This window comes from Stenella coeruleoalba (genome assembly GCF_951394435.1).
Source record: "Stenella coeruleoalba genome assembly, chromosome: 19".
Lineage (NCBI taxonomy): Eukaryota > Metazoa > Chordata > Mammalia > Artiodactyla > Delphinidae > Stenella > Stenella coeruleoalba.
Window position 1 is genome coordinate 40,817,615 of NC_137165.1, and position 24,976 is coordinate 40,842,590.

General features: G+C 60.6%; 2 protein-coding genes across 7 annotated transcripts in view; one reads left to right on the forward strand and one right to left on the reverse strand.

Moving 5' to 3' along the window:
• The window catches only part of RARA (retinoic acid receptor alpha), a 35,567-nt gene extending 18,328 nt beyond the window's left edge, over positions 1 to 17,239 (forward strand). For 3 of the 6 annotated variants that reach the window (XM_079904857.1, XM_079904858.1, XM_079904862.1), the window contains 7 exons: positions 8,381 to 8,529; positions 9,851 to 9,992; positions 12,005 to 12,165; positions 12,400 to 12,576; positions 13,857 to 14,061; positions 14,879 to 15,037; positions 15,683 to 17,239. In XM_079904857.1, the coding sequence (XP_079760983.1) occupies positions 8,381 to 8,529; positions 9,851 to 9,992; positions 12,005 to 12,165; positions 12,400 to 12,576; positions 13,857 to 14,061; positions 14,879 to 15,037; positions 15,683 to 15,900 (1,211 nt within the window). In that variant the 3' untranslated portion in view covers positions 15,901 to 17,239. Of the gene's footprint in view, positions 1 to 2,322; positions 3,047 to 5,170; positions 5,760 to 8,380; positions 8,530 to 9,850; positions 9,993 to 12,004; positions 12,166 to 12,399; positions 12,577 to 13,856; positions 14,062 to 14,878; positions 15,038 to 15,682 lie in introns of those variants that run through there. The other 3 variants (XM_079904859.1, XM_079904861.1, XM_079904860.1) reach the window with 3 other exon arrangements.
• A 5,339-nt stretch (positions 17,240 to 22,578) lies between these two features.
• GJD3 (gap junction protein delta 3) lies at positions 22,579 to 23,557 on the reverse strand (the record flags this gene model as incomplete). Its single annotated transcript, XM_079904894.1, has 1 exon — positions 22,579 to 23,557. Exon 1 carries the CDS (start codon positions 23,443 to 23,445, stop codon positions 22,579 to 22,581), a length of 867 nt encoding a protein of 288 aa, XP_079761020.1. The 5' UTR covers positions 23,446 to 23,557.
• Between the last annotated feature and the right edge of the window lie 1,419 nt (positions 23,558 to 24,976).

Sequence of the window (24,976 nt, forward strand, 5' to 3'; positions counted from 1 at the left end):
TCGTTTGGGAGGAGATACCAAGGGCTGTGGAAGCAGTCTGCCCTCCTCCCCAGCAATCTCATAGACAGCCAAGGCTTGCACCCAGCCTTCCACCTGCAGCCCAGACCTCACTTAGGTGAGACCTCACTCTGGAGCCCAACACTCACCCGTCCACCTGCCCAGCAGACTTTTGTACTTCGCACTCTTGGAAACTTTTCTGTAGCACAAGCCACACACCAGAGTCCTCTTTGCTACCTCCTTTCCCACACTACCCCCTATCCGACCCCCCCCCCCCCCGCCACATTGATGACTTTCCTCTATCACCACTGCCAGTTTCTTGGGCTGTGCTGCTATTGTGTGCTGCCTGGACTGTTCTAATTGGTCTCTCTTGCCCTCCTACCATCCATTCTTCATACAGCTTCACACGGTTAAATCTGATTTATAACACTGTAAATCAGATCTTGCCTCTCCTTTGCTTGGAACCTTTTTGTGGTTTCTCCCTGCATTTGAGATAAAATCCAGCAAGCTCACCTGGTCTGGCCTCAGCCCACCTCTCCAGCCTGGGCCTCTGCTCCTTTTTCTTTTGAATTTTATGTTATGTCCTCTGTTAGTTCACCAACGTCTGTAACCCCAGGACCCTTGCACAGGCTCTTTTACTGGGATTCCACTCCTTCCTACTCTTTACCTAACTTCTAAACTTCTACTTTCTTTAGGTCTCTGCTTTGACCTTCCAACCTAAATTAGGTGCCTACATTAATTCTTCAAAGCATACTTTATGTGCTTACTTGCGTCATAATACCAATTATCTCAGTTTGCAATTATTTATAATATGCAGTAATAAACATAAATATATATATTTGTGATTATTTGCTAAATGGCTGTTGCACCATAAGGTCTGCAAAGGCAGGCTCCCCAGGGTATCCACCTGGGAGGTGCTCAGAAAATAGTTTTCCTTGAATCGGCCTGGCATGGTGGGAATATGGGCTTTGATGGCAGAAAGTTCAAATACTCACTCTACCCTTTAATAGCAGTGTGATCTTGGACAACCCACCTAACCTTGCTAAGACCTTAGTTTCTTTATTTGTAAAATAGGAATAATACCACTTATCTCTTACGAGTTGCTGTGAGGATTAAATGACCACATATGTTAGGAACCTGGCTTTTAGACGGTTCTATCCTCGGGAAGCACGTAAATTCCTATCAAATGAGGGAGCTCTGCTGCAGGGTCAGAGGGAGCAATAAGATACTCTCTTCTCCTGGGGCATTCCCCCCGCCCCCCCCCCGCCCCCCCGCCGCGCCTTCCTGCACCTACCCAACCCAGGTCTTTCTTCCAGTGAAACCGGCATCCCGAGGGCTTCCGGGAGGAAGTGGTCAGCTGAAAGGCACCAGCCCCTCCTTTTCTCTCTCCAGGGCTAGACGGTGCGGTGGGGGGCCCATGCTGGTTCCGCCTGTGGGAGACACCCTGGGCGGGGCTTTGCTCGACTGAAGCACGCCGGGCATTGCGGGGAGAGCCCCCTCTGCACGCGTTTGTGTCAAAGCGCCCGAGCTGCCGCATCGGGTTCCGGCGGGCGGGCGGCCGGAGTCACACATGATGTCACAGACAATGACACAAGCCGGGTGTCTCATTCCCACGCGGTGCCCGAGCTGCACAATGTCATACCCGGGACACCCGGCACGGCGCTAACACTTGGCCACACGCACCCCAGACCTTCGCCTCCTGCCGCCACTCTCCGCGTCTCCGGGGGAGCGGCCCGACCGGGCAGGGGGCTGGCGGGTGAGCCCCGCGGGCAGGCTGGCGAGCGGGTGATGTCACGGGCAGCGGTGGGTGGGTCACCCGGAGGTGAGGCGCCGCCAGGCGAGTTCAGAGAGAGTTCAGCCGCATTGCATTAGGCAAATGAGGCCCGGGCTGGGTGGGGGTGTGTGTTGGGGGAGGACAGCGGGACCATCCCCCTCCTCCCGCCCACCACCTCCCTCGCCTTGGCATCGCGGGGCCGGGGACTGACCAAAGCACGGGGGAGGCTGGGAGCCGGAACTGGGACGGGGGAGACGCCCGCCCCTCTTCCGTCCTGGAGCAGCCCCCTCCTCTCCCGGTCCCCAGCCTCCGTCAGTACTCCGTGCACTCCTCCTCTCGAGCCTTTTACCCCTTCCGTCCCCTCTTCTTTCCTCCTCCTGCCCGGGCTCCCCGCCACTTGCCTTCCATGGCCCGCCTCTCCCTCTCAGTTCCCGGTTTGGCGCCCGCTGCTGCCGGACCCGCCGGGAAAGGGTTAAGGCAGGGGCGGTGCCTGGACGGGACGGGGCGGAGGAAAGGGGGTGGGACTGCAGGGGAGGGGGCGCGTAGGCTGGGGGCCCGCGGCGCGCACCGCCGGAGACCGAGCGCAGGGCGGCCGCCCCTTGCCTGGTGGAGGCGGAGGCGGAGCCGCGCGGTCCCAACCCCACCCGGAATCCTCGTCCCGGAGAAGCCCGGGAGCCCCGGCTGGGAGGAGGAAGTGCTCGGTGACTCCCCGCCCCGCGCCGATCGCGCCCCCGGCAGGCGCACTCGGGGAGCCGCGGGACGCTGCCTCGGACACTATGAGACTCGCGACGGGAGCCCCCTCGAGGTGAAGACGCCGAGTTCCCGGGCCTCGGCCGGGCGTTCCCGGGGTCAGCCGAAGGACCCCCCCCCCAGTCCCCCCGCCCCCAGTACACACAACTTCCCTGCTTTTCACCTGGGACTCGCAGAGCGGCCGGCCGACTTGGACGCGGGACTAAGGGCAGAGGGCGGCCCCCGGCCCGGGTCTCCAGTCGGGGCGGGGGGGACGTGCCCCTCGCCCCCAGCAGCTCTCGGATGGCGCCGCCGGCTGAGTGAGGGAGGCGGCGCGCAGGACTTATCCGCCCGGACCTCTTGTCTTCGCGGGGAAGATGTACGAGAGTGTGGACGTGGGGGGACTCACCCCCACCCCCAATCCCTTCCTGGTGGTGGATTTTTATAACCAGAACCGGGCCTGTTTGCTCCCGGAGAAGGGGCTCCCTGCCCCCGGTCCCTACTCCACCCCGCTCCGGACTCCGCTTTGGAATGGCTCAAACCACTGTAGGTACCGGCCTATCCCTCCTATTGTGGGAGCTGGGGGGTGAGGGTGGGCTGTAGGGCTTCCGCTCCACCAGGAGATGCAGGCCTGGGGGCGTAGTGAGGGTCTTGTCTCTACCCTACCCTCCACTTTCCCTTGTTTCTCTTGCTGAAAGTAGGGTGCCCTTGTTGGACAATTGGACTCCCCCGAGTAACCCTGGGCGCTATTTCTGTTGTATTTGGACTGAGGAACTTTGGGGGTTCCTCCTTTCAGGAAACGTTTGTTCATCTCTCCTTCCACTTTTTGCAGGGGAAGTGAAGCCCCTTGCCCCCAGTTTATATTCTTCTTGCTTGCAATCCGATAGCTTCACAGCTGAGTGGTCCTTTCTCCCACCCTGAAGGGTGGGGTAAAGGTCCTATCTGTGGGCTTGTCTGCTTCTAGGAGGAGGGGCCTCCTCCCCAGATCCCACCCCTGCCAAAGCTTTGGGGAGAGCCTGTCCCGGGCGACAGCCGCTGCCCCCAGCTCTTGAATGTCAGGGGAGCGCTCCATTTCTTTGGTGTTGGCAGTGGGGTGTGGCAGGAAGGGGCAACTCCGTCAGATACCCGTCGGCCAGCCTAACCGACCCTTACACCTTGGGGAAGGGCACCTGTCCATCTGAGGGTTGTCCTGGCCCTAGACACTTGGCTGGCACAGGCTTCTATGCCAGGAAAGGAGGGGAGAAGCTACTCTGGTGGGAAGAATCCCCCTCCCCATGATCCTAATACGGTTTGTTCTCTGGAGGATGAGTTTGATTTTTTTGTGGGTCTGGGGCTGCTCTGGAAATGAGGGCTGCATCCCCTCGCAGCTCAGCCGTGTCCTTTTGTTACCGTGTTTTCACCTGGGGATGAGGCAGGCACTGGGCTGTCCCTTCTTAAGAGGGCCGCTGCTGATGAGAACCCTGGAGTCCTGGCACCTCCTCTCCTCGCCGTCCTCTGGCTGGGTTCAGGCTTCCCTGGAAGGGAGAGGCCCTGTACACTGGCGGGAGCTGTGAGTGCCTGGGGTGCACACCTGGGCATGTTTATACCCAGCTGTGAGGTAGTGTACCTGGTGGGGGAGAGCGGTGCTTAGGCGTTATTGTTACTTGGCTCCGGTTCTGTCCTCTCCCCTGCTCTGGGCTCAACTCTTCCCTGGGGGGCTTCTCCCACCCTCCCGGCCTGGCTGCCTCTCCCTTGCCTGCCAGGGAGGAGGGGTAGAGTGGGTCTCTGGGGGCCTGGCAGATTGCAGTAGGTTGAAGGGCAACCCGCAATGCCTTTGCTCTGGGAAGAGAGACCTGAGGTGCAGAGACGCCCATCCCTGCCCCTTTCAGAGCCACCTCACCCCCAGCCTTTATTGTCCCGCCCCCTGACCTTTGCCTCTGGGGCAGATTGCCTGGGAGGCTGCAGGCTGCAGACCGTGGGAGGGAGGGCGGGGTGCGCGTGGGTGCATTTTAGGAAAAAAAAAAAAACGGACAGGCGAGAGGTGTGACACACACTGGGACCCTTCTTCCCATCCTTCCAGAACTGGAGGAAGGTGTTCCCTGCTAAGTGGGATACTTGGGGCATGGCTGCCATGGGCACTCCCTCCACAGCCTTGGCCACTTTTGCCAGAGGACTGGGGAGGAGATGGGATCCGAGGCCTTGGGCTCCAGCCCTTGGGGGCAGCTCAGCTCTTTCTGGCCCCAAACTGGCCAGGCGAGGTAGGGGGAAGCCTGGAGGCCCTCGGGCAATGGGGGAAGTGGAGGCCTGTTCCCCCGCACCGTGTGTGGGGCAGCGTGGAGCCAGAGGCCCCGGCTCCCCTGTTCTCGTGGCGGGAGTGTCGGGTCTGTGGCAGTGGGTTCTGCCCCCAAAGCTTAGTGGGCCGGGAAAGTGGCTGGGAGGGTTGTGGTGCGGTACAGGCTGGGAGGGCCTGGAAGCTGGGGGTGGTGACTTGAGTGTGTCTACAGTACACGGGCTCATGACCGAACCCCTGGGTGTGTGTAGGTCCTCTGGTGACAGGAACCCTCCTGCCCCCTCACACCGAGTTCTCCACTCTCTGCTGCCACCTCCACCAAAGGTGGGAAGAGACTGCACGTGGGCTTGGGGAGAAGACCTTCGCGATCCTGCAGGGCCCCGGGGACCTTGCCTCCCTCCCCCAGAATCCCCGTTTTGGGGCGCCAGAGGACAAGGGGTACAAAGGATGTGGCTCTCCATCTGTCCCCCACCAATCTCGCGGCTCACGCCTCCGCCCGCTCCCAGACGTCCAAGAATGTGAAGCACGTGGATGCCCGTAGTCGGGGGAGGGGGGGAGATGCTTATCGGCGGCCGCTGGGTAGGGGCCTTCTTCCGCCGCCGCCGCCGCCGCCGCCGCCGCGCTACACCCAGAGTCACCCCCACCCTCCTCTGGGGTGGAGGAAGGGCGAGGCCCAGCGCCGTGCGCCCCCTCCCCGCCCCTCCCCGCGGGCTGCCAGCGGAGCTGCGGAGGAGCGGGCGCCAGCAGGATTGGGAGGGGAGCCGCTGGCCGGGGGCCCGGCTGATTTCCTGCAGATCTCCTCCAGGAAACCGGCCCCTTGTGCGGGCCTGCGAGCGGCTCTGGGGCGCGGGGACTCCGGAGCGTTCTGCCCACCAGGAACCGAGCGGGGGCGGGGGAGGGGCAGCCTGGCAGCGCGGGCGGGAGCGGACGCCTGGCTCCCTGGGCCGGTGCCATCCGTTCGCTGGGCGCTGGAACTTTTGAGCTGAGAAGGTGTGGTGCTTCTCCCGCCTCGTCCTTCTGCAGGAAGAGGAGAGATTTGTGGGCTGGGGCCTCTGGGGAGGGAGGTGAGCGGGAAGGGGCCAGGCCGTGGCAGTCCTTCCCCCGCTGGGTGTGCAGAGTTAAGGCTGCGTCCTGACTCTTGCAGAGGCTGGGAGCGTCCTAGAGTGCCCCTGCTCCCCTTGGCTGCTGGCTGGTGGCCCGGGAGGTGGGGACTGAGCCGGGGCTCTGGGTGCAAAGGGCACAGTGGGAAACCTCAGAGCTGTTACCTGGGTGACAGGTGGGGATGTGCTGGGCGTGGGGCGTGCAGACCAGTGTGATAGCCTCAGAGGCAGCCAGCTGCTGTGGGGTGGGCCGCAGGGAGGCCTCAATGAGCCCAAACTGTGTACCCTCACCTTCGGTCATCTCCCCCGTCCTGCCAAAAAGTGCAATTTAAAAAGAACATTCTTCCAGTTTCATAAACAGCCTCTGGACTTTGCCTCAGCTCCAAATTTCTACAGACCTTTGCCTCCCCAGTCAGTCCCTGGTCTTAAGCTGCCTGTCCCTCATCTGGGTACCCCCTGTGTCTCCCCACGGCCCCCTCCCCTCAACCCCACTCCATACCCCAAAGCTCTCTCTGTCCTTTCTCCCCCTCTCCTCTGGTCCATTTTAGAGGTCGGGCCTTGGGGGAGGTGGGTCCAGGGCAAAGACTGGATGAGGGGAGGGAGAGAGGGAGGGGAGGGAGGTCAGAGCCTCCTTCCTCTCTGGTCAGAACTCTGACTGGGATTCTAGGCCATGATCCTCCCCACACCCCCTTGTCCTTGACACCCCACCCCCACCCCCCACCAGTCTGGATTGTCTATTGTGACTCCTTTTACGTCTTGGAAAAAGTTAGCACAACAAAGGGCTCCTTTGTCGCTCACCCCTCTGCCTCCTGGCCTCACCCAGGCCCCCCAACCCCGCCCCCCCCCCCCAGCAGCTGTTCTCAGGCCTCTCGCCTGTCTGATTTGCTTGTCTGGCCTCTGGGAGAGTGAGGTGGGGAAAACCAGGCCAGGACGGTTCGATTTGGGGTGAGGAGCAGAGGGTGGGGGAGGTCAGCGATGAGTCCGGCTGGGTGCGGGGCTGGTGTCGGCAGTCACTGATCCTTTGCTGCAGGCCGCCCTCTGGGCAGGGGCAGGGACGTGGGGCCACAGCAGTGCTGGTCGGCCGGGCTGACCAGGGAAGTGGTGCCCAGGCCCAGCTAAGAGCCAGGGAAGGCCTGCCAAGGTTGTTGGCCTGGCTCCCTGTCAGCAACCGCCTGGCAGTCCCTAGTTGTGTTTGCAGGTAAAGGGGGAGGGTGGTAGCATGCAGCTAGCCAGCCCCCCACCGCTCCCCGCCCCCATCCACGTGCTGCTTTTCTCCGTGCCTGGGCTTCGGGGCCACATGAGCCATGAGGTGCTCGGGCAGGAACTGTGGGCCCCTTTGAATTCCAGAACCTCGTGTGCTGGAGTTTGGGGTGAGACTAGATGGGATTCTGGGATGTGGGAGGAAGCAGGGATCTATCTCCTCAGGGAGGCATCCTTGCCCCTCCTTGGCCCTGGGCACGTGGACTTAGCAAAGCTTCAGTAGGGTGCTGGGTGGCCCCTTGGGAATCTGGGGTTGACTGGGTCACAGTTCTCATCCAGGACAGTACACCCCCAGCTGTCCTGGCTTCGGGCACAGACAGCCCCCCCTGTTCTGCCTGGGGTGATGGGCATGGGGCCAGGCACTGGGGAGGATTTGTAGGGGGAGCTGCCCTTGCTGGCTAGGTCACCCTCCTGGCTGCCCTCTTAGAGCTGAATAACAGGAGGGGAGGGGAATAGTAACCGCGACACAGGACATAGTATCGTATGGAGGCCAGACAGACAGAGCATTGATGGGAACAGACCCCCTTTGTCATGCTTTTCCCCCCAGACAGGGGGCACCCAGAGCAATGGGCTTCCGGGGCCCACAGGGATTCTTCTCCCTGTCTCCAGGGGGTCCCCCTGCTTATCTCAGGGAGTCCCCACCTGCTGTGCCCCAGCATTTGTGACTGTGCACACCTTGCCTTGGGTCCCTGGCCAGGGGATTGTTTGGGTGGAGGAGGGGCTGTGGCTGCTGGCAGAGGGGGTGGAGGGGGGAGCGGAAGCAGAGGGGGTGGGGGAGTGGCCGGCTTTGAATATCCTGTTGACCCCAGTTTCCTCTGTCCCCAGCTTGTGTCCTCTTCCCTCCCTCCTCATCAGGCCTTAACTCCTTCCTAACATAGGGGAGATGGGGCGGGGCTGCCCAGAGTCCAGGGCTGTGGAGCCAGGCTGACACCCACGCCCAAGCGCCAAGTACTGCCACATCCGTGTACAAATCTGATGGTTTATTATCTGCTCCTTCTGGTTTTGAAGGTGGGGTCCTGCGGAAGCAGGCAGGACTGAGGGGGTGCTGGAGCTTCATCGGCAGCCCCATTTCCCCAGTCGGGCTGGGAAGTCCCAGGTTTCCTGAGACCGTGTCCCTGCCCCAGAGTTTGACTCCTGGCAGCAGTGGGGTGGCTGGGAGAGGCTCCTGGGAGAGATCAGGAGGCAGGGTGGGCACTGTATTAAGGATGGTGACCTGGGTCTCTAACCGCCCTTCTCCTCTTGTCTCTCTAGCCATTGAGACCCAGAGCAGCAGTTCCGAAGAGATAGTGCCCAGCCCCCCCTCGCCACCCCCTCTCCCCCGCATCTACAAGCCTTGCTTTGTCTGTCAAGACAAATCCTCAGGCTACCACTATGGGGTCAGCGCTTGTGAGGGCTGCAAGGTGAGTTGAGGGGGTCATTGGGAAGGACATCCCTGATTAGATAAACGGGATGTTCCCACTGCCGAGGGCTGGGACTGTGCCGGTGGTGGTGGTGGTGGTGGTGGTAGTGGGTGTCCCTGAAGCTGCTGCTCTTACTTCTGTGCGGGAGGTGGCAGCAGCCTTGGAGGAGGGGAAGCCTTCAGCAGAACCTCCTTCCCCGTAGATGAGCAGGGGTCCCCCAAACCAGAGGTCCCCCTCCTGCCTCAGCTCTTTTCCCCATCATCTCCATCCTCCAGCTGGCAGGGTGTACACCCGCTCTGCTACCGATGCCCGGGTTGCCATGGTGAGCTAGCTGCCGACTGGCTCTTGGCTGGGGACCCAGGAGGCCTGCCCTCTGTGGCCCTGCCTGAACCTCGCCATGGCAGCCTGGCAGGAGGCCGTTAGGAGCAGGCGCCTTGCCTTGGCCTCTCCTTCAGGTGCCCAGGCTGTGGGCTTCCCAGAGTCTGGCTGGATTTCCACGTGCCCATGTTTGGCTCCAGGGTGCAGATGTGGCTGCCACCTTCCCAGCAGCTGTGGGCATGGCCTCTCCTCCTCCTCTCCCCAGGGCTTGAGCCTCTGTACCCGTTTCTTCCCCAGAGACTGGGGTTCCGAAGCTGCACAGCTTTGAGGCTTGGGGCCCTGGGCTGCCCCTCAGTGTGGGGCAGAGATAAGCGCAAAGCACCAGGCCTTGGACTCTGTGTCTGCCTGTCCTGTCTGGTTGTTCTTGGTCTGCCGTAGCCTGTCTGTCGGTCTCTCTGTTAGCCCGTGTGGGCAGCCCCTGACCAGCCTGGTCTACCTGTGATCAGTCTGTGCGCATCTGCCTGGTTAACGAATGTGTGTTTTGCTGCCCTGCTCCTGAGCGCGCTCTCCACCTGTCTGGCCAGCCTGTGTGTGTGTCTGTGTGGCCCCTCCTGCTTGCCTTCTCTTCTTGTGCTCTGAGCCCAGGGCTGTGGGTTCCAGAGCTCTGCCTCTCTCTCCTCTAGCCCCATCTGCCTCTTTACTTGACTCACCAGCAGCCCGAGGTCCTTTTCCCCAGGAGAGAGGAAGCTGGGTCTATGCGTGTGGGTTGGGGGAAGCCCTCTGCCCACCTGCAGTGTTGAGGCAGCAGGTACTGGGATTCTTCTCGGGGTATCCTTGTAGGTGGACCCTTCCCTCTGCCTTATCTGGTCTACTCAGGTAGTTGATGTCCGAAGCCCTTGGGGGCAGCAGCCACCTGGCCCTCTGCTCCCACGGCTGAGGCCACGGGCCAGCGCTCTTCCTACTGTGGGTGTGGCTGACCTGACTCCCTGCCCTCCATACCCAGGGCTTCTTCCGCCGCAGCATCCAGAAGAACATGGTGTACACGTGTCATCGGGACAAGAACTGCATCATCAACAAGGTGACCCGGAACCGCTGCCAGTACTGCCGGCTGCAGAAGTGCTTCGAAGTGGGCATGTCCAAGGAGTGTGAGTGCCGTGGGCAGGGCGGGGCCGTGCGTTGGGCAGGGCACGAGTGCCTGGCCCCTAAAGCTGGGTGATCAGGGGCTTGGGGATGTGTGTGTGGATGTGAACGGCCGTGCTCGTGACGTGGTGTGCAGACTTGTGGTTGAAGACGGTTCACCTGTAGCTTCAGGGACCTGTCTGTCTCACGAGTTGTGTGTCCCTGTGCGGACAGCCCTTCCTGTTCGCGTGAGGCGGGCTGCGTGTGCTCGCTCACGTGCATGCGTGTGTCTGCGCCCGCTGCCTTGCTTGCCGGCCCTGCTTGGCTTGGGGTGGGGCTCAGAGGCCTCCCCGAGTCCCTCCGGATTGTGCATCTCAGGACAGGGGTGCTGCTGGGTATTTCTTGTGTGTGTGGGGGGGGGGGGCCGGGGAGGTGCTGCAGGCATAGGGATCTTAGAGCCTTTGTCTGGTGGAACCTGGGACCGGGAGTTGGAAGAGAGGATTGAGACTTCCCCGATCCCAGAGGAACGGGGGCTTCCAGTTTGGGCTCAGCTGAGGCCCGATGGAGGGAGAGAGGGAGGGCTGGACAGGGAGACCCTCTTGTGTTGAAATCATGGGTGTTGCCGTGGTGACCGGTGATTGATGATGTCAGAGATAAATGACGCTGACAGACGCCTCCTTGTCTGCGTGGCCGTTGCCATGGTGCCTGAGCCATGGGGGATGGGGTGGGGGAGGGGGCTGCAGGACCCTCTAGCCCTTTGTGGGCAGGGCAGTGGAAGAAGGAAGCTGGGAGGGGACGAGGGGGGGACACGAGCAGCCCCAGACAGGAGCAGAGGGATCCTGCAGCACCCGGCCACCTCCTGCCTCAGGAGGAAGGGGCTGCGTTGTCCGGAGCCCAGGAAGTGGCTGCTGTGCGCTGCAGAGCGGGTGACAACTTGGGACCCACAGGCCTGGGACCCTTCCCTGCAGGGCCCGGAACCACCTCCTCCCTCTGCTTCTGCCACCTTCCGCTCCCAGAGCTTTTCATCACAGAAGGGCCAGGGTGGGGACCCCCTCTCCCTTCCACCACCAACTCCCCCTTTCCCTCCCTCCTTCTCCTCTCTGGCTGCTCTGTGCCCCGGAGCTGAGCAGCTGCCATTTCAATAGAATTAAAGCTTCCGAATGATAAACGTCTTGTCACAGCTGCAATTTTCTCTTCCCAAATTATCCCCCCACTCTCTCTCTCCCTCTCTCTTCTCTCCCTTGCACTTTATTGAATTTGCAGAATCGACATGAGTGATCTCCAAATTATGCCTGCCCCCCCCCACCGCTGCCCCTCCCTGGGCCCCCCACCCCCACCCTCTCTTCCTCCAGCGTCAGCAGCCGCCGCCACTGGTCCTGTGAGTGATTGTGTGTCTGGGCTAATCGGCTGGTAACGACCCCATCGCTTCTTTAAAGCCGAGTGGTGTGTGCGGCTCAGCGCCCCCGGTGATTTGTCAGCTCCCCCGGCTAATGGGCCGAGAGATTCTCCCACCCGGGACCCCACTCTCAGGCTGGGGAGCCCTACTCTTCGCCTGGCCGCCCATCCCCGGGACCCCAGGGAGACGGCTGCCCGGAGGGCTGGGGGATGGTGGAGGCAGGAGCCGGTCCTTCCTGGAGGCAGGGGGAGCGGGAGGCAGGGAGGCCGAGCCCAGACGTGGGACACTCGGCACACGTGCCTTCAGCCCTGGACCCCCGCGCGTGCGCACCCGGAGTGTGAGCTGGAGTAGATGCGTGGGAGAGCAGGCGTGCGTGCGGTGGTCACGGGGCCCTGGGGCAGGCCTCGGTGTGTGGCCCGGGTGGGCACGGCGGGGGGCGGGGGGGGGCACCGTGTGTTGCCGTCCCGCCTGCCTGTGCGCTCGCGTGTGTACGCATTCATGTGCGCGCCCCCGCCGGGTGGCCTCCTGCGCAGCCGGCTGCTCTCGGTCTGGTGGGAGGAGCTCGGGCTGGGGATGGACGGGCTTGGGGACGAACCGCCGGCCGCACTTGCCCTCTAACCGCGCGGCCTGGCCCTTCCACAGCCGTGAGGAACGACCGAAACAAGAAGAAGAAGGAGGCGCCCAAGCCCGAGTGCTCCGAGAGCTACACGCTGACGCCGGAGGTGGGGGAGCTCATCGAGAAGGTGCGCAAAGCGCATCAGGAGACCTTCCCCGCCCTCTGCCAGCTGGGCAAATACACTACGGTACGGCCCCCCGGGGGCACCCCTTCTTCTGCCAGGCCTGCCCCTCCGCACCCCTGCCTGGGCCACCGCCGCGTCCCCTCCACTCCCACCCCGCCTCCCCTTTCTCCCCGCCGCCTCCCATCAAGGAGCTCTCAGGAAGTGAAGGCAGTAGAGGGCAGGTCTGCGGGGGCTGGTGGAGCCAGGCTGAGAAGGGTGCCACGAGGGGAAGGCCCTCACTCTCCCCCGTCCTCCCAGAACAACAGCTCAGAACAGCGTGTCTCTCTGGACATTGACCTCTGGGACAAGTTCAGTGAACTCTCCACCAAGTGCATCATTAAGACTGTGGAGTTCGCCAAGCAGCTGCCCGGCTTCACCACCCTCACCATTGCGGACCAGATCACCCTTCTCAAGGCTGCCTGCCTGGACATCCTGGTGAGGGTCTGCACCCTGCCCACCTGGGCACTACCCCCGTGTCCTTGGAGGATGTCCTGCCACTCAAATAACCACCTCCCTAAACGTCCATCTGGAATCGACCTGTCCAAATACCCACCCACCCAAATAGCCACCCTTCCTCTCCCCCACGTGTCCACTTAGCCACTCAGCCCCCGGATGTGCACTGGGTCACCCGTATAGCTATACACGCATGCATCCACCCTCAGTCCATCTTTCCATCGGACCTTCCTTCCAACCACCCGTCTTCCCATCTGTTCAGTCTAATAAAGATTCTCCTGGGACCCTGTGTGGCCAGGCCTTGAACTGGGTGTCAGGAGCAGAGGTGAACACACCACTGTCCCCTCTCGAAAATCTTCTATTGGTGGAGGCAACAGATATGTAAACAGAGCTTGCAAAACTGTGATAAGCGCTGGCTGGAGATGGGGGAGGGCTGTCCCCTCCCTGAAGGACAGAGAGCCACACTGCTGGACCCTAGGGAGGACGCCCCAGAGGAGGTAGCATCTAGGAGTTTGTAGAAGGGGCATGTGAAGCGGCTGCTGGTGTGGGACCAGCTGGATTCAGGGGACTGCAGGGCATCTGCTGGGGCCAGAGGGTGGGCTGGACTGGAGGCAGGATGGGGGCGGATGGGATGGTCAAATCCAGGGCTGGAGGGAGGACTGTCCTCCCTGTCTTCCCTGATGGGCTCAGCCCACCTGTCCCTTCTGGACCACCTCTAAGGTGGTTGAGATGTGGAATGTTGTGGTGGGACGTGACCAGGCTGCTCTTCCTGATAGGGGTGGGGTGGCAGGTGGGATGCAAGAGGCAGGATCAGGGTTTGAGAGAGTTGAAGACAGTATACATTTACGGAGCTCTTGTTGCGTACCCAGTCCTGGGAACTGTAGGCATAAATCCTGTGGTCTTTGCCTTCTTGGAAATTCTAGTTTCCCTCTTAATTCTCTGCGTGGAGGCAGGATGAGCTAGATCAGCTGTCTAATAATATAGAGGCCACTGGTCATGTGTGGCTATTTAAATTTAAATTAATTAAAATTAAATTCAGTTCAGTTTTTCAGTTGCACTTGCCACATTTCAAGTGCCCAGCGGCCACATCGTGGCCGGTGGCTACTGTACTGCACGGTGCAGACGTAGAACGTGTCCAGCATTGCAGCAGGTTCTATGGGACAGCACTGGTCTGGCTGCCTGCCAGGTGGTCCTCGGGGGTTGCTGGTGCTAGAAGCGCTGGGGGATGTGAGTTCCTGAACCCGAGAACCCTCTGCACCCAGATCCTGCGGATCTGCACGCGGTACACGCCCGAGCAGGACACAATGACCTTCTCGGATGGGCTGACCCTGAACCGGACCCAGATGCACAATGCCGGCTTCGGGCCTCTCACGGACCTGGTCTTCGCCTTCGCCAACCAGCTGCTGCCCCTGGAGATGGACGATGCTGAGACCGGGCTGCTCAGTGCCATCTGCCTCATCTGTGGAGGTGGGCAGGGCGCCTGGGTCTGGGGGCCAGGCCCAGGGTGGTGGTGTGACCCCCAGAGCCTCTCCTGGGGAGAAGCTCAGAGATCATCAGATCAGAAAGGGACCTGTCAGACCCTTGTCAGACCCCTGTTAGAGGGGGAAACCGAGTCCCAGAGGAGCAGGGTCTGGTCTGCGGCCACACGGCAAGGGAGTCGTGATGGAGACCTGGATTCTGGTTCCGTTTCCAGGCAGTGCTCCTTGTAGGGGGCTTAGGAGTGAGGACTTGAAGGTCAGACCACCCAGGTTCAAGTCCTGGCCAAACGTGTGACCTTCAACAGGTTGCTGAACTTCTCTGAGCCTCTGTTTCTGTAAAATGGGGGCAGTAATGGTCTTCCCTTCATAAAGTTGATGGGAGGATTAGGAGATAATAAATAAGGCACAGTGTGCCCAGAGTAAGACCCAGTGAATGTTGGCTGCTGTCATTATTTTATTATTATGAGTTCTACCTTATCAGGCTGGTGTCTAGAATAATGGGCAGGAGTGGGAGACCTGTCTCTACTTAAGGTGGCACTGCCTGTGTTCAGGGATCCCACCTCCATGAACTTGGCTCTCAGGGGGACCTTTGGGCAACCCCTGTCCCCAGCCCCTCTTTGCTCACATCTGAGAGCCTCTCAGGGCCTTTCTGTGTGGGGACCGCCCCCGCCCTCCCCCCGCCCCCCAGCAGAGAAGCTCAGCCCGTGGTCTGGGCAGGCGTGCCCCCTGGTGGTCAAGGCTGGAAGTGCAGCTGTGATCCTCGCTGGGCTAGGGCAGCTACTCAGCCGGCATTTCTGCTTCCTCAGACCGGCAGGACCTGGAGCAGCCAGACAGGGTGGACATGCTTCAGGAGCCGCTGCTTGAGGCACTGAAGGTCTATGTGCGGAAGCGGAGGCCCAGCCGCCCACACATGTTCCCCAAGATGCTGATGAAGATCACAGACCTGCGAAGCATCAGTGCTAAGGGTGAGGCTCCCACACCTGGAGATGCCCCATGTGTCTGCTGGGGCTGGGCCCCAACACCTGGCCCAGGACCCACCGTCCACGTCCAGGGTCAGGCCTCCTGCATCTGAGCTGACATCCCACGTCTTTGTGCCCATGTGATGCCCCACTCACCGGACCCCACCTTGCCTAGGTGGGTGACCCCTGCCTGTGAGCCCCAAGGTGGCAGTGTCATCTTTGCATGGTGGTTAAGGGCTCTGGAGCCAGACTGTGTGGGTGTGTGTCCTTGAGCAGGTCAGACAGCAGCTCGGAGCCTCAGTTTCCCATCTGAGGAGTGGGGATAATGATGGTGTTTACAGAGTTGTTTCGAGATGTCAGTAGGAGAGTCCACAGCACACAGCGCATAGGAAGGGCCCAGTGTCAAGCCCAGGCAGTCTGACCCCAGAGCCCGAGTTTGGGACCACTTTGCCCTGCCGCCCCTCAGCCGTGGGGGCTTAGGAGGGCTGCCTTATGTCAAAGAGCTGAGCCCCGAGTTCAGTGCACGGTGGAAGCTGATATGGGTAGTACTGACCCTCCCACCCCCTCCACCCTCCCTCCTGGAGCCACAATTGCTTGTGGGGCTGGAGGAGCAGGGCGGGCATGCTGACCTCTGTCCCTCCTTTCCTGCAGGGGCTGAGCGGGTCATCACGCTGAAGATGGAGATCCCGGGCTCCATGCCACCTCTCATCCAGGAAATGTTGGAGAACTCAGAGGGCCTGGACACTCTGAGCGGACAAGCGGGGGGCGGAGGGCGGGATGGGGGTGGCCTGGCTCCCCCGCCCGGCAGCTGCAGCCCCAGCCTCAGCCCCAGCTCAAACAGAAGCAGCCCGGCCACGCACTCCCCGTGACTGCCCGTGGACACAGCCCTTGCCCCGTGCCCTGGCTTTTCTCTGCCTTTCTACCAACCATGCGACCCCTGCCAGCCCTGCCCCCCACCTGTCCTCCCTTCCCTGGGGGACCGGAGGGAGGCGGTGGCGACTCTTCGGACAGAGGCCCGGGCCTGCGATGGACTGCCCGCTCCTGCAGATGTCAGGGCTGACATCGGGGGCAAGGACTGAGTGAGGACCCCTGGTCCCGGGCCTCAGGATGGGGCCCGGGGGCCTCGTGTTCATCAAGACACCCCTCTGCCCACCTCTCCACATCTTCATCACCAGCAAATGCCAGGACCTGGCTCCCCCATCCTCAGAACTCACAAGCCATTGCCCCCCCGTTGGGGAGCCCCCCTGCCTCGGTTGGTGACAGAGGGGGTGGGCCGGGGTGGGGGACTCCCCCTGTACATACCCTGCCGTACCAACCCCCAGGTATTAATTCTTGCTGGTTTTGTTTTTATTTTAATTTTTTTTTTTTTGGTTTTGATTTTTTTAATAAGAATTTTCATTTTAAGCACATTTATACTGAAGGAATCTGTGCGGTGTATTGGGGGGAGCTGGATTCAGAGCTGGAGGGGGGTGGGTCCTGGGGGAGGGGAGTGGCTCAGAAGGGGCCCCCTCTCTCCCTAAGTCCCTGTGCCCCCAAGCCCTCCTCCCCAGCCTTTTCCTCTTCAGTTTTCTCTTTAAAACTGTGAAGTACTAACTTTCCGAGGCCTGCCCTCCCCTCTCCCTCTGCCTAACCACTGGGCGTGGACAGTTTCCCGGCAACCCCTGGAAGGAGGGGGCTCCCCCAAGAGATGGGGCAGGGGCAAAGCAAGGGGGCCTCAGAACATAAAGGCGTGTGTTTCTCAGCCTCTTGTCCTTGGCACAGCTGCCTCCCCATCAGAGCCCACATCATTGAAGCCCTCCAGCCCCCCCACCCCCGAGCCCCGTGAAGGGGCTGGCCAGGGGATCCGAGCTGCCCCTGCCCCCCAGCCTCACAGCCACCAGCACCGCCCACAGGGCCCCCAGATACACACACACACACACACACACACACACACACACACACACACACAGTGGACAGACGGGCCGGCAGACACTTGTGGCCCGAGTTCCTCCATTTCCCTGGCCTGCCCCACCCCACCCCCGTGCCCCCTCCTTGCCCCGCAGGACGGGCCTACAGGGGGCCCCCTCCCGTCACCCCTGCACCCCTGGGTTTGGGGAGCTGGCTCTGCCCTGCCCTCCTTGCCCCGGGGTTGGGGTCTCATCCCCCCAGAGCCCGCTGGTGCACCTGTTACTGTTGGACTTTCCACTGAGATCTACTGGATAAAGAATAAAGTTATATTTATTCTACACGTGCCTCAGAGCCTCGCTGCCTCGCCGCCTTCTCTCGGTGTCTGGGCAGGGGCTGGGGGTTAGCTGTGGGCGCTGGGGGGGCCAAGCCGCCTTCAGAGCCTGCCTTGCTGTGCTGGGATCTTTGGAGACCGTGTGGAAGGAGATGGGCCTGCCCTTAGAAAGCCCTTGGTCTAGGGGCTTCCACAGCCCGTTAGGGATCCCAGTGTGGAGTGGGGGGAGGGGAGAAAGGGAGAGCCTGCCTGCGCCTTCAGGGAGTCCCCGTTCCGAGGGAGAAAGCCACCTCGGCCCTCAGAGTCCCTAGCCCTTGGGAAGCCAGAGGTTGAGTCTGGGGGGGTCACTTAGTGGCAGAGTTCTATTTTTGGAGTGACCACAGATGACCTTCACAGCAGGAGCGGCAGTTGGCATGGGGACCTGGGTCAGGGGCTTATCGCAAACTAAGAAGAGCTCAGGATTGGGATGGAAACTTGGGAGGCCAGCCCTCTTGTCCCTCTGCCTCCAGGAAGAATTGTCCTGCCCTCCCCTGTCCACCCCTAAGCTCACTTCTGTGGGCAGGAGGCAGAGGACAGACAGGCGACAGGGCACTTGGATGCTCCTGGTTGAGAGGATGGAGTGTGACAGGCCTTGAGGGTCCTCAGAAGCCAGTTCCCCCCCCTTCCCCGCCACTACACATCAAGGCCCAGAGAGGGCAGTGCCCTTGCCCATGGTCACACAGCAAGTTAGTGGCAGATCGGGGAACAGTACTAAGGGCTCCTACCTCTCAGCCAGGGCTCTTTCCTGGATCCCTGAAGCCCTTGAAGAGGCATCAGGCACTAAGATCTTGGGGACGGGGACGTCTGGGGAGGTGGCAGTGGAGGCTGCGTTTGGGGAGGGTTAGCGGGGCGCCTGGGCGAGAAGAGATTCCTGGGTGGGAGGAGTTCCTTCCACGGGGGTCCACCTGCCATTTATACTTCAGCCATCAGGTGGCGCCAGATCCTCACTTATGTCACAGTCTGGCCCAGGCTGGAGAGGGTGCTGAGGACCGAGGCTCTCTTCCTCTAGCAAATACTTTCTAACACTTTCTAACAGGTTTCTTTATGAACCTGACATAATTTAACATAACATACCAAACACATGCTTTAAAAAGTCACCACGCTGGCAGACGATATTGTAAAGGAGAAATTCAGGGAAAGTACTGTGAACTTCCACGTGTCAATGCTTGGGCCCAATCACTGGGCGGATAGGACACAGTCTTATACTTGCTTCTCTTTTTTTAATGAACATTTGGATTTAAAAGAAGTAAGAAGGTCGGAAGCTATTCTGTACAAGGAGCCCAGGAAAATTAAAGAGTATGGGTGGATAAAAACCAAGAACGAATAATAAAACCATGCCAAAAAAAAAAAAAAGTCCCAAACTAAACCCTTAATGTTTTATATGTAAAACAGGGTCAGGTAATTATAAAGAGGCTGTTCACTATGTAAATGTCAGTGGGACATTCTAAAGGAGTGTGTGACAATTCTTTATTGTGGGGGGACATTGGCATTCTTAGCCCCTACCCGCCAAATGCCAAGAGGGTGCCCCTCCCTGTGACGACTAAAGCAGTGACGCCCACACTTACGAAGCGCCCCCCTTGGGATAGTAACTTTGCTGCTGGGGCTCGAGGTTGCGCTGGATGGTTCATAGTTCACTGTAGAGCAGAGTTTCTTATCTACGGCACAAGTGACATTCTGGGCTATGAATTATTTGCTGAGACGGGCCGTCCTGCACACAGTAGGTGTTTAGCAGCAACCCTGGCTTCTATCCACTAGTCGCACCTTCCCTCAAGCTGTGACAACCAAATATATCTGCAGACGTTGCCCAATGTCCCCTGGGGGGAAAAATCGCCCCCAGTTGAGAACCACTGCTGGAGTCTGGTCATCGAGGGCTGACGTGGGCTTTGCCTATGGGAGCACAGGGCAGAGGCATTTAACCAGGCCTGAAGCAGGGCTTGGACGGCTTCCCGGAACAGGTGCTCTCTCCCAGCTAAATCTCTAAGGGGAAGAGTTAGCCAGGTGGAATGCAGAGGTAATAAAAAGCTCCTGGTTGTCAGAAACTATCCCCAGCTCTGTGTTTTAACCATTTTGGGTTTCGGTGGAAAAGGCAGAACAGGTGAAGCTGTAGAGGCTGGGACGGGCTGGTCAAGGCCAATTCAGGAGCTGGACTTGATCCTGAGGGCAATGGCAGTGAAGGATTTGAAGCTAGTGAGTGAGGTGTTCAGATTAGAATTGCAGGGGGCGGGAGCAGAGGCTAGGAAGGGAGTACCCCAGGCCATCGGTGACCGGCTGACCCTGGGCAGCCTCTGAAGGGGTGGAGAAGAGTGGCCAAGGGGAGGAAATGCTTAGGTGGTAAAACAGGAGGACCAGGTGATTGATGGGATATGGAAGGCGGGCAGAGGACGGGCTCTGGCAACAACAGACGGAGGTGGCCAGGGTGGATGGGGACCCCAGCAACTGAGAGGAGAGCTAAGGAAGCTGGGGCACCATGTGAGTTGCTGGTGACCCCCTCCATGCCCCTCACTCCACTCCGGCCACACCAGCCTCCTTGTTGGCCTCCAAGACCTCCAGCTTATTCCCGCCTCAGGACCTTTGTTCTCGCCATTCCCTCCAACGGGAATGCTCTTCCTGGAGAAGCTTCATGGCTGGCAACTTGGTATGTTCTTGCTCCCCGTCACTCCTCAGGGGTGTCACTCTCTCTCCCCTTACTCTTTACACTGGTACAGTCTATATTTATTGTCCACCAGAATGTGAGCTTCACAGGGGCAAGTTTTGTTCACCGCTGGAGCCCAACACCTGAATCTGCTAATAGCAGCCACTCGCCACGGGTGGCGGCCGAGTCTTAGATATGCGGCTGGTCCAAATTGAGATGTGCTCCAAGCGCAGAACACACCCCAGACTTCAAAGACTTAGTACAAAACGAAGAATATAAAACATCTCCTCGATACTTTTTTTATATTGCGTGTTGAAAAGTACTTAAAGAAAATATATTACTAAAATGAATTTCACCTGTTTCCTTTCACTTTGTAATGTGGCTAATGGAAAACTTGGAATTATATGGGTGGCTCACCTCCTCTTCCTATGAAACAGTGCTCATCTTGAACACTGCCTGGTATACACTATGTGCTCAAGAAGTATTTGTTGAATGAATGTATATGGAAAACAGCTGGACATTCACATCTGAGTTTGCATGGAAGGGTCCAGGCGGCAGACGCAGAACTCACTGTAGGTGGAGGGACGGTAGCACACACCGTGAGCGTGGATAAGTGCTTGGGCCTGGGGAACACCACCAGTTCCTCATCCAGACCAAGTTTACTGAGCACCTACTATGGGCCTGTGAGGAGGAGAGAGCTATGCATCCAGCAGTAGTGCTGCCTTGGGGCCTCCAGCTCTGGTTTGGGGCTTGGGCTGTCTGTAAAGGAAGCCATCTAGTTTCTTCCCAGGTGAGACCAAAAGGCAGGTAGGCATTAATTAGCTAGCGGAAGGGGGCGGTGCAGAGAGGGAGGCCGCTCCAGGCAAAGGAACAGCATGTTGAAACACTTAGAAGCAAGATTGGGTACCGTGCTTGGTAGGAACAGAAAACTCGGCATGGTTTGGGGCATGGCGACCTTGGAGAAGCCAAGGGGAGGGGGCCTGATGAAGCAGGGCCAGACGTGCAGGGCTTCAAAAGCCTTGTTCAGGTGCTGGACTTACCCTGAGGATGGGGGAGCCCCAAGGACGTAAGTAGGGGAGCTATTTAGAAAGACTCCTCCAGCTGCTGTGTGGAGCCAGGCAGGAAAGCTGAGGAAGAGGCGTGAAGGAAAAAGGAGGACAGAGAGGAAGCGACCGGGGACACGGAAGACCGGGGCGCTGGCAGCCTGCTCGGCAGGGTCTGGTGGAGCCCCGGAGGCGTGGTTGGATGGTGGAGCCCCGGAGGCGTGGTTGGATGGTGGAGCCCCGGAGGCGTGGTTGGATGGTGGAGCCCCGGAGGCGTGGTTGGATGGTGGAGCCCCGGAGGCGTGGTTGGATGGTGGAGCCCCGGAGGCGTGGTTGGATGGTGGAGCCCCGGAGGCGTGGTTGGATGGTGGAGCCCCGGAGGCGTGGTTGGATGGTGGAGCCGCGGAGGCGTGGTTGGATGGTGGCCCCTGGAGTTTTCAGTTTGCTGCTGGCTGCTTACGGAGAGCATCCCCACTGGGGCAGTGAAGGAGGAAGAAGATGGGGGCAGAGGAGAGATAGGAGGGGAAAAGGATGCAGACACGTAGACAGATCCTTGTATTTCCCCGGGGGTGGGGCCCCGGCGGGGAGGGAGGAGGGGAAGCGGGTGATGGCTGCGGGAAAATGCAGGGCCAGGAGCACACGTTCTGGGGGAGGTTTCTTCTGAGGATGTCTATGGACTGGGGTAACAGCGGCAGGGTGAAGAGGGGGAAGCCAGAAAACAGTCCTGCCCTCTGACCCCACCGCCCACCCCCACTCTATCTCCATGAAAGGAGGGCCTAGCCACCTTGCCCAGGCCACAAGGCTGAGAGTGTAGATGGTGCCCAGACTGAGGCCTCCCCTCCCGCTCCCGTCCTGTGTGGGCTCCAGCAGGAGGGCAGACCATCCCGTGACGCCCCTGCAGGTAGGGAGGGAGCCACCGTGGCTGCTGCTGGCACTGGGTCCTGGCCACTCGCACAGTGCACGTCAGAGATCACACACACAGCTCACACAGGGCGCACAGATGCACGCGCATACGCAGAACGCACACGGGGTAGGCCCCCACGCGCGCAGAGAGCCTGCAGAGGATGGACATGTGCTTGTGCACACGCGTGCACAACCAGAGCTCTCCCAGGCTATATGCGTGCATGCGCACACACGCAAGAGCTCACACAGGTTTGACGTGCGCTTGGGCACCCACAGCTCACACCGTATGTATGTGTACATGTGTGTGTACATACACAGAGGGCCCACACGGAGGCCACGCCTCAGTCTGAACAAGGAGAGGCCCCCAGGGATGCTGGTATCACCGTTGTTTTTGTCCCCAGTAAAACAACCCGGGCTCCACCGGACCCTCCACTTTGCACTAGCTCTGCCCTCCTCTTGTCCACTTTCTCTCAGCACCCAACCCCCCCCCCCCCAGCCTCCTTCCTTTCTGCCTGGATGACGGCACCAAGGACCGGCCTTAGTTCCTTAGATGTCCCCAGCTTGGCTGGGAGCTGCGGATGCTGCCCGGCGGGCCATGCCCCCTGTGTGTCATCTGCTGGGCAGGGGACCCTGCGAACAGTTGCTGCAGAGCTGCTTCTCGCTCCGGGGTAGTGGGGTCTGGCCTCTGACCTCACCCCCGCCCCAGGCAGCTCTAGATGGCCAGGTCCTGGCGGACGGTGGCCAGCGATGCCTTGCTGCGGCCGCTGCCGCCCTCGCTGTCGCAGGTCGGCGCCCGGTGAGCATAGGAGGGCGGGGCGTAGGGGTCGGGGCCCGGGTGCCTGGCGGGCAGGGCGGGCGGCGGCGGTGGGAGCAGCTGCTGCGCCTCCTCGTGCGCGCGGTTGCAGCGGTTGTCGCGCTCGGCCTCCTGGCGACAGTGGCCGGCGCGCGGGCGGCCCTTCCAGAGCAGGTGTCCCAGCTCGGCCACGCTGAGCAGCGCCGAGAGCAGCCCCACGGCGAAGTAGAAGATCACGAAGACGGTCTTTTCGGTGGGCCGGCTCACGAAGCAGTCCACCGTGTGTGGGCACGGGGCACCGGCGCACACGAAGTGCGGGGCCACGCGGAAGCCGTAGAGCAACGCCTGGCCCGCCAGGAAGGCCAGCTCGGCCAGCAGGCGCAGCGCCACGCTCAGCAGGTAGCAGCGGCGCGCGCGGCGGCCCCCCGGGCGCCCCGGGGTCCCCAGCGACCCTGCCCCGCCGGCCGCGCCGCCCGGCTCCTTGCTGGCCCGGTGCACAGAGTAGATGACGAAGAGCACCGGGGGCGCCGACAGCAGCAGGATGTGGAAGAGCCAGAAGCGGTAGTGGGAGACGGGGAAGGCGCGGTCGTAGCAGGTCTGGCGACAGCCCGGCTGCAGCGTGTTGCACACGAACTCCTCCTGCTCGTCCTCGAACACGGCGCCGCCCACCGTGGCCAGCACCAGGATGCGGAAGATCAGCATGACCACCAGCCACAGGCGGCCCACGAGCGGCGACTGCAGCTGCACGGCGTCCAGCAGCGAGCCGAGGAACGCCCACTCCCCCATGGCGCTGGGGATGGACGCGGGGCGGGCAGTCAGAGGCTGAAGGATCGGGATCCCCAGCCCTCCGTGCCCGTCGGGGTGGAGTCAGTTGGACCTCCTCTAACTTCGAGGTGAGCCAGGGGGTCAGCCAGGCCTGGGTTTAACAGGGACTTTGTGGGAACAAAGGGCTTAGCAAGGGGGGCGGGGCGGGAAGGGTTAGGTGATTCTCCACTATGGGCGCTGGGGAGGAGCTCCACTTTGGTGCTCTAGTCAGACACCCACGGGCCTGCTGGGTTGGACCCTTTGCTCCTCCAGAGTCCAGGTTGGTGGGAAAGGGCCTTGGAGATCAGCCCGCCCCCCCCCCCCCACAGCCTCTGACTGCATTTGTAGAAGCGGGAACCCAGCAGCGCCCTCGTGCTCAAGGATGCTTTCTGTGGGCAAGAGTGGTGCCTCAAACCCAGCTCTCCGTCAGACCCAATTTGGTACCCCTGGGAGAAGTGGAGTCAGCAGACCCAGAAGGACCCACCTCCTTCTTTCTCCGCCCATTTTCCTACCCTTTTTACTGCAGTGAACTGCTCTCAAAATTGGGGAGCGGACTCAAAGGTAACGCCGCTTCCATAACTCTACCCAATGTCCTAGGTGTCCCCCGCCATCTGAGCCCAGCATGGCAGGAATGCCGGCCCAGCTTCTCCCATCTCCTCCCTGGTGTCCCTCTGTTTCCAGCCTCCCATATCTCCCGAGAACCCCCCCAACTCCCCCCACCCCTCACAGGTCCCACAGGCCCCTGATGCCCCCAGACTCTCACCCGTACGTAACCACTCGCCCTGTAGCTGACGCGGGGATGTTAAAGCCGAGTAAAGGACCTTGGGAGGTGGCTGGGACCTGTTCCTCCTGGTCCCTCTTTCATTTTCCCTTTCGGATTTTGCCCGGGATGGATGACAAGACAGGATGGCCGAGAGGGGCTAGCTCTCCCCTTCTCTTAAAGGGACAGGGTGACCCTGTTGGCTGGCTCCACCCCTGAGAACAGACCCAGGGCCACACCCCTTGCTGGGCTCTGCCAACCTCCCTTTCCATCCCCTCACTCGCCCCCACCCCACAGCTGTGTCCCCAACTGGAAATGAGGGAAGGGGTTAACCAGGGCTGCCTCTCTCTCTCTTTTTTTAAAATAAATTTATTTATTTTTGGCCGCGTTGGATCTTCGTTGCTGCGTGCGGGCTTTCTCTAGTTGCGGTGAGCTGGGGCTACTCTTCGTTGCGGTGCACGGGCTTCTCATTGCGGTGGCTTCTCTTGTTGCCAAGCACGGGCTCTAGGCGCGCGGGCTTCAGTAGTTGTGGCTCGCAGGCTTCAGTAGTTGTGGCTCACGGGCTCTAGAGCACAGGCTCAGTAGTTGTGGCGCATGGGTTTAGTTGTTCTGTGGCATGTGGGATCTTCCTGGACCAGGGCTCGAACCTGTGTCCCCTGCATTGGCAGGCGGATTCTTAACCACTGTGCCACCAGGGAAGCCCCAGAGCTCCCTCTATCGCCAATCACCAATAAATTCCCCCAAACTGGAAGG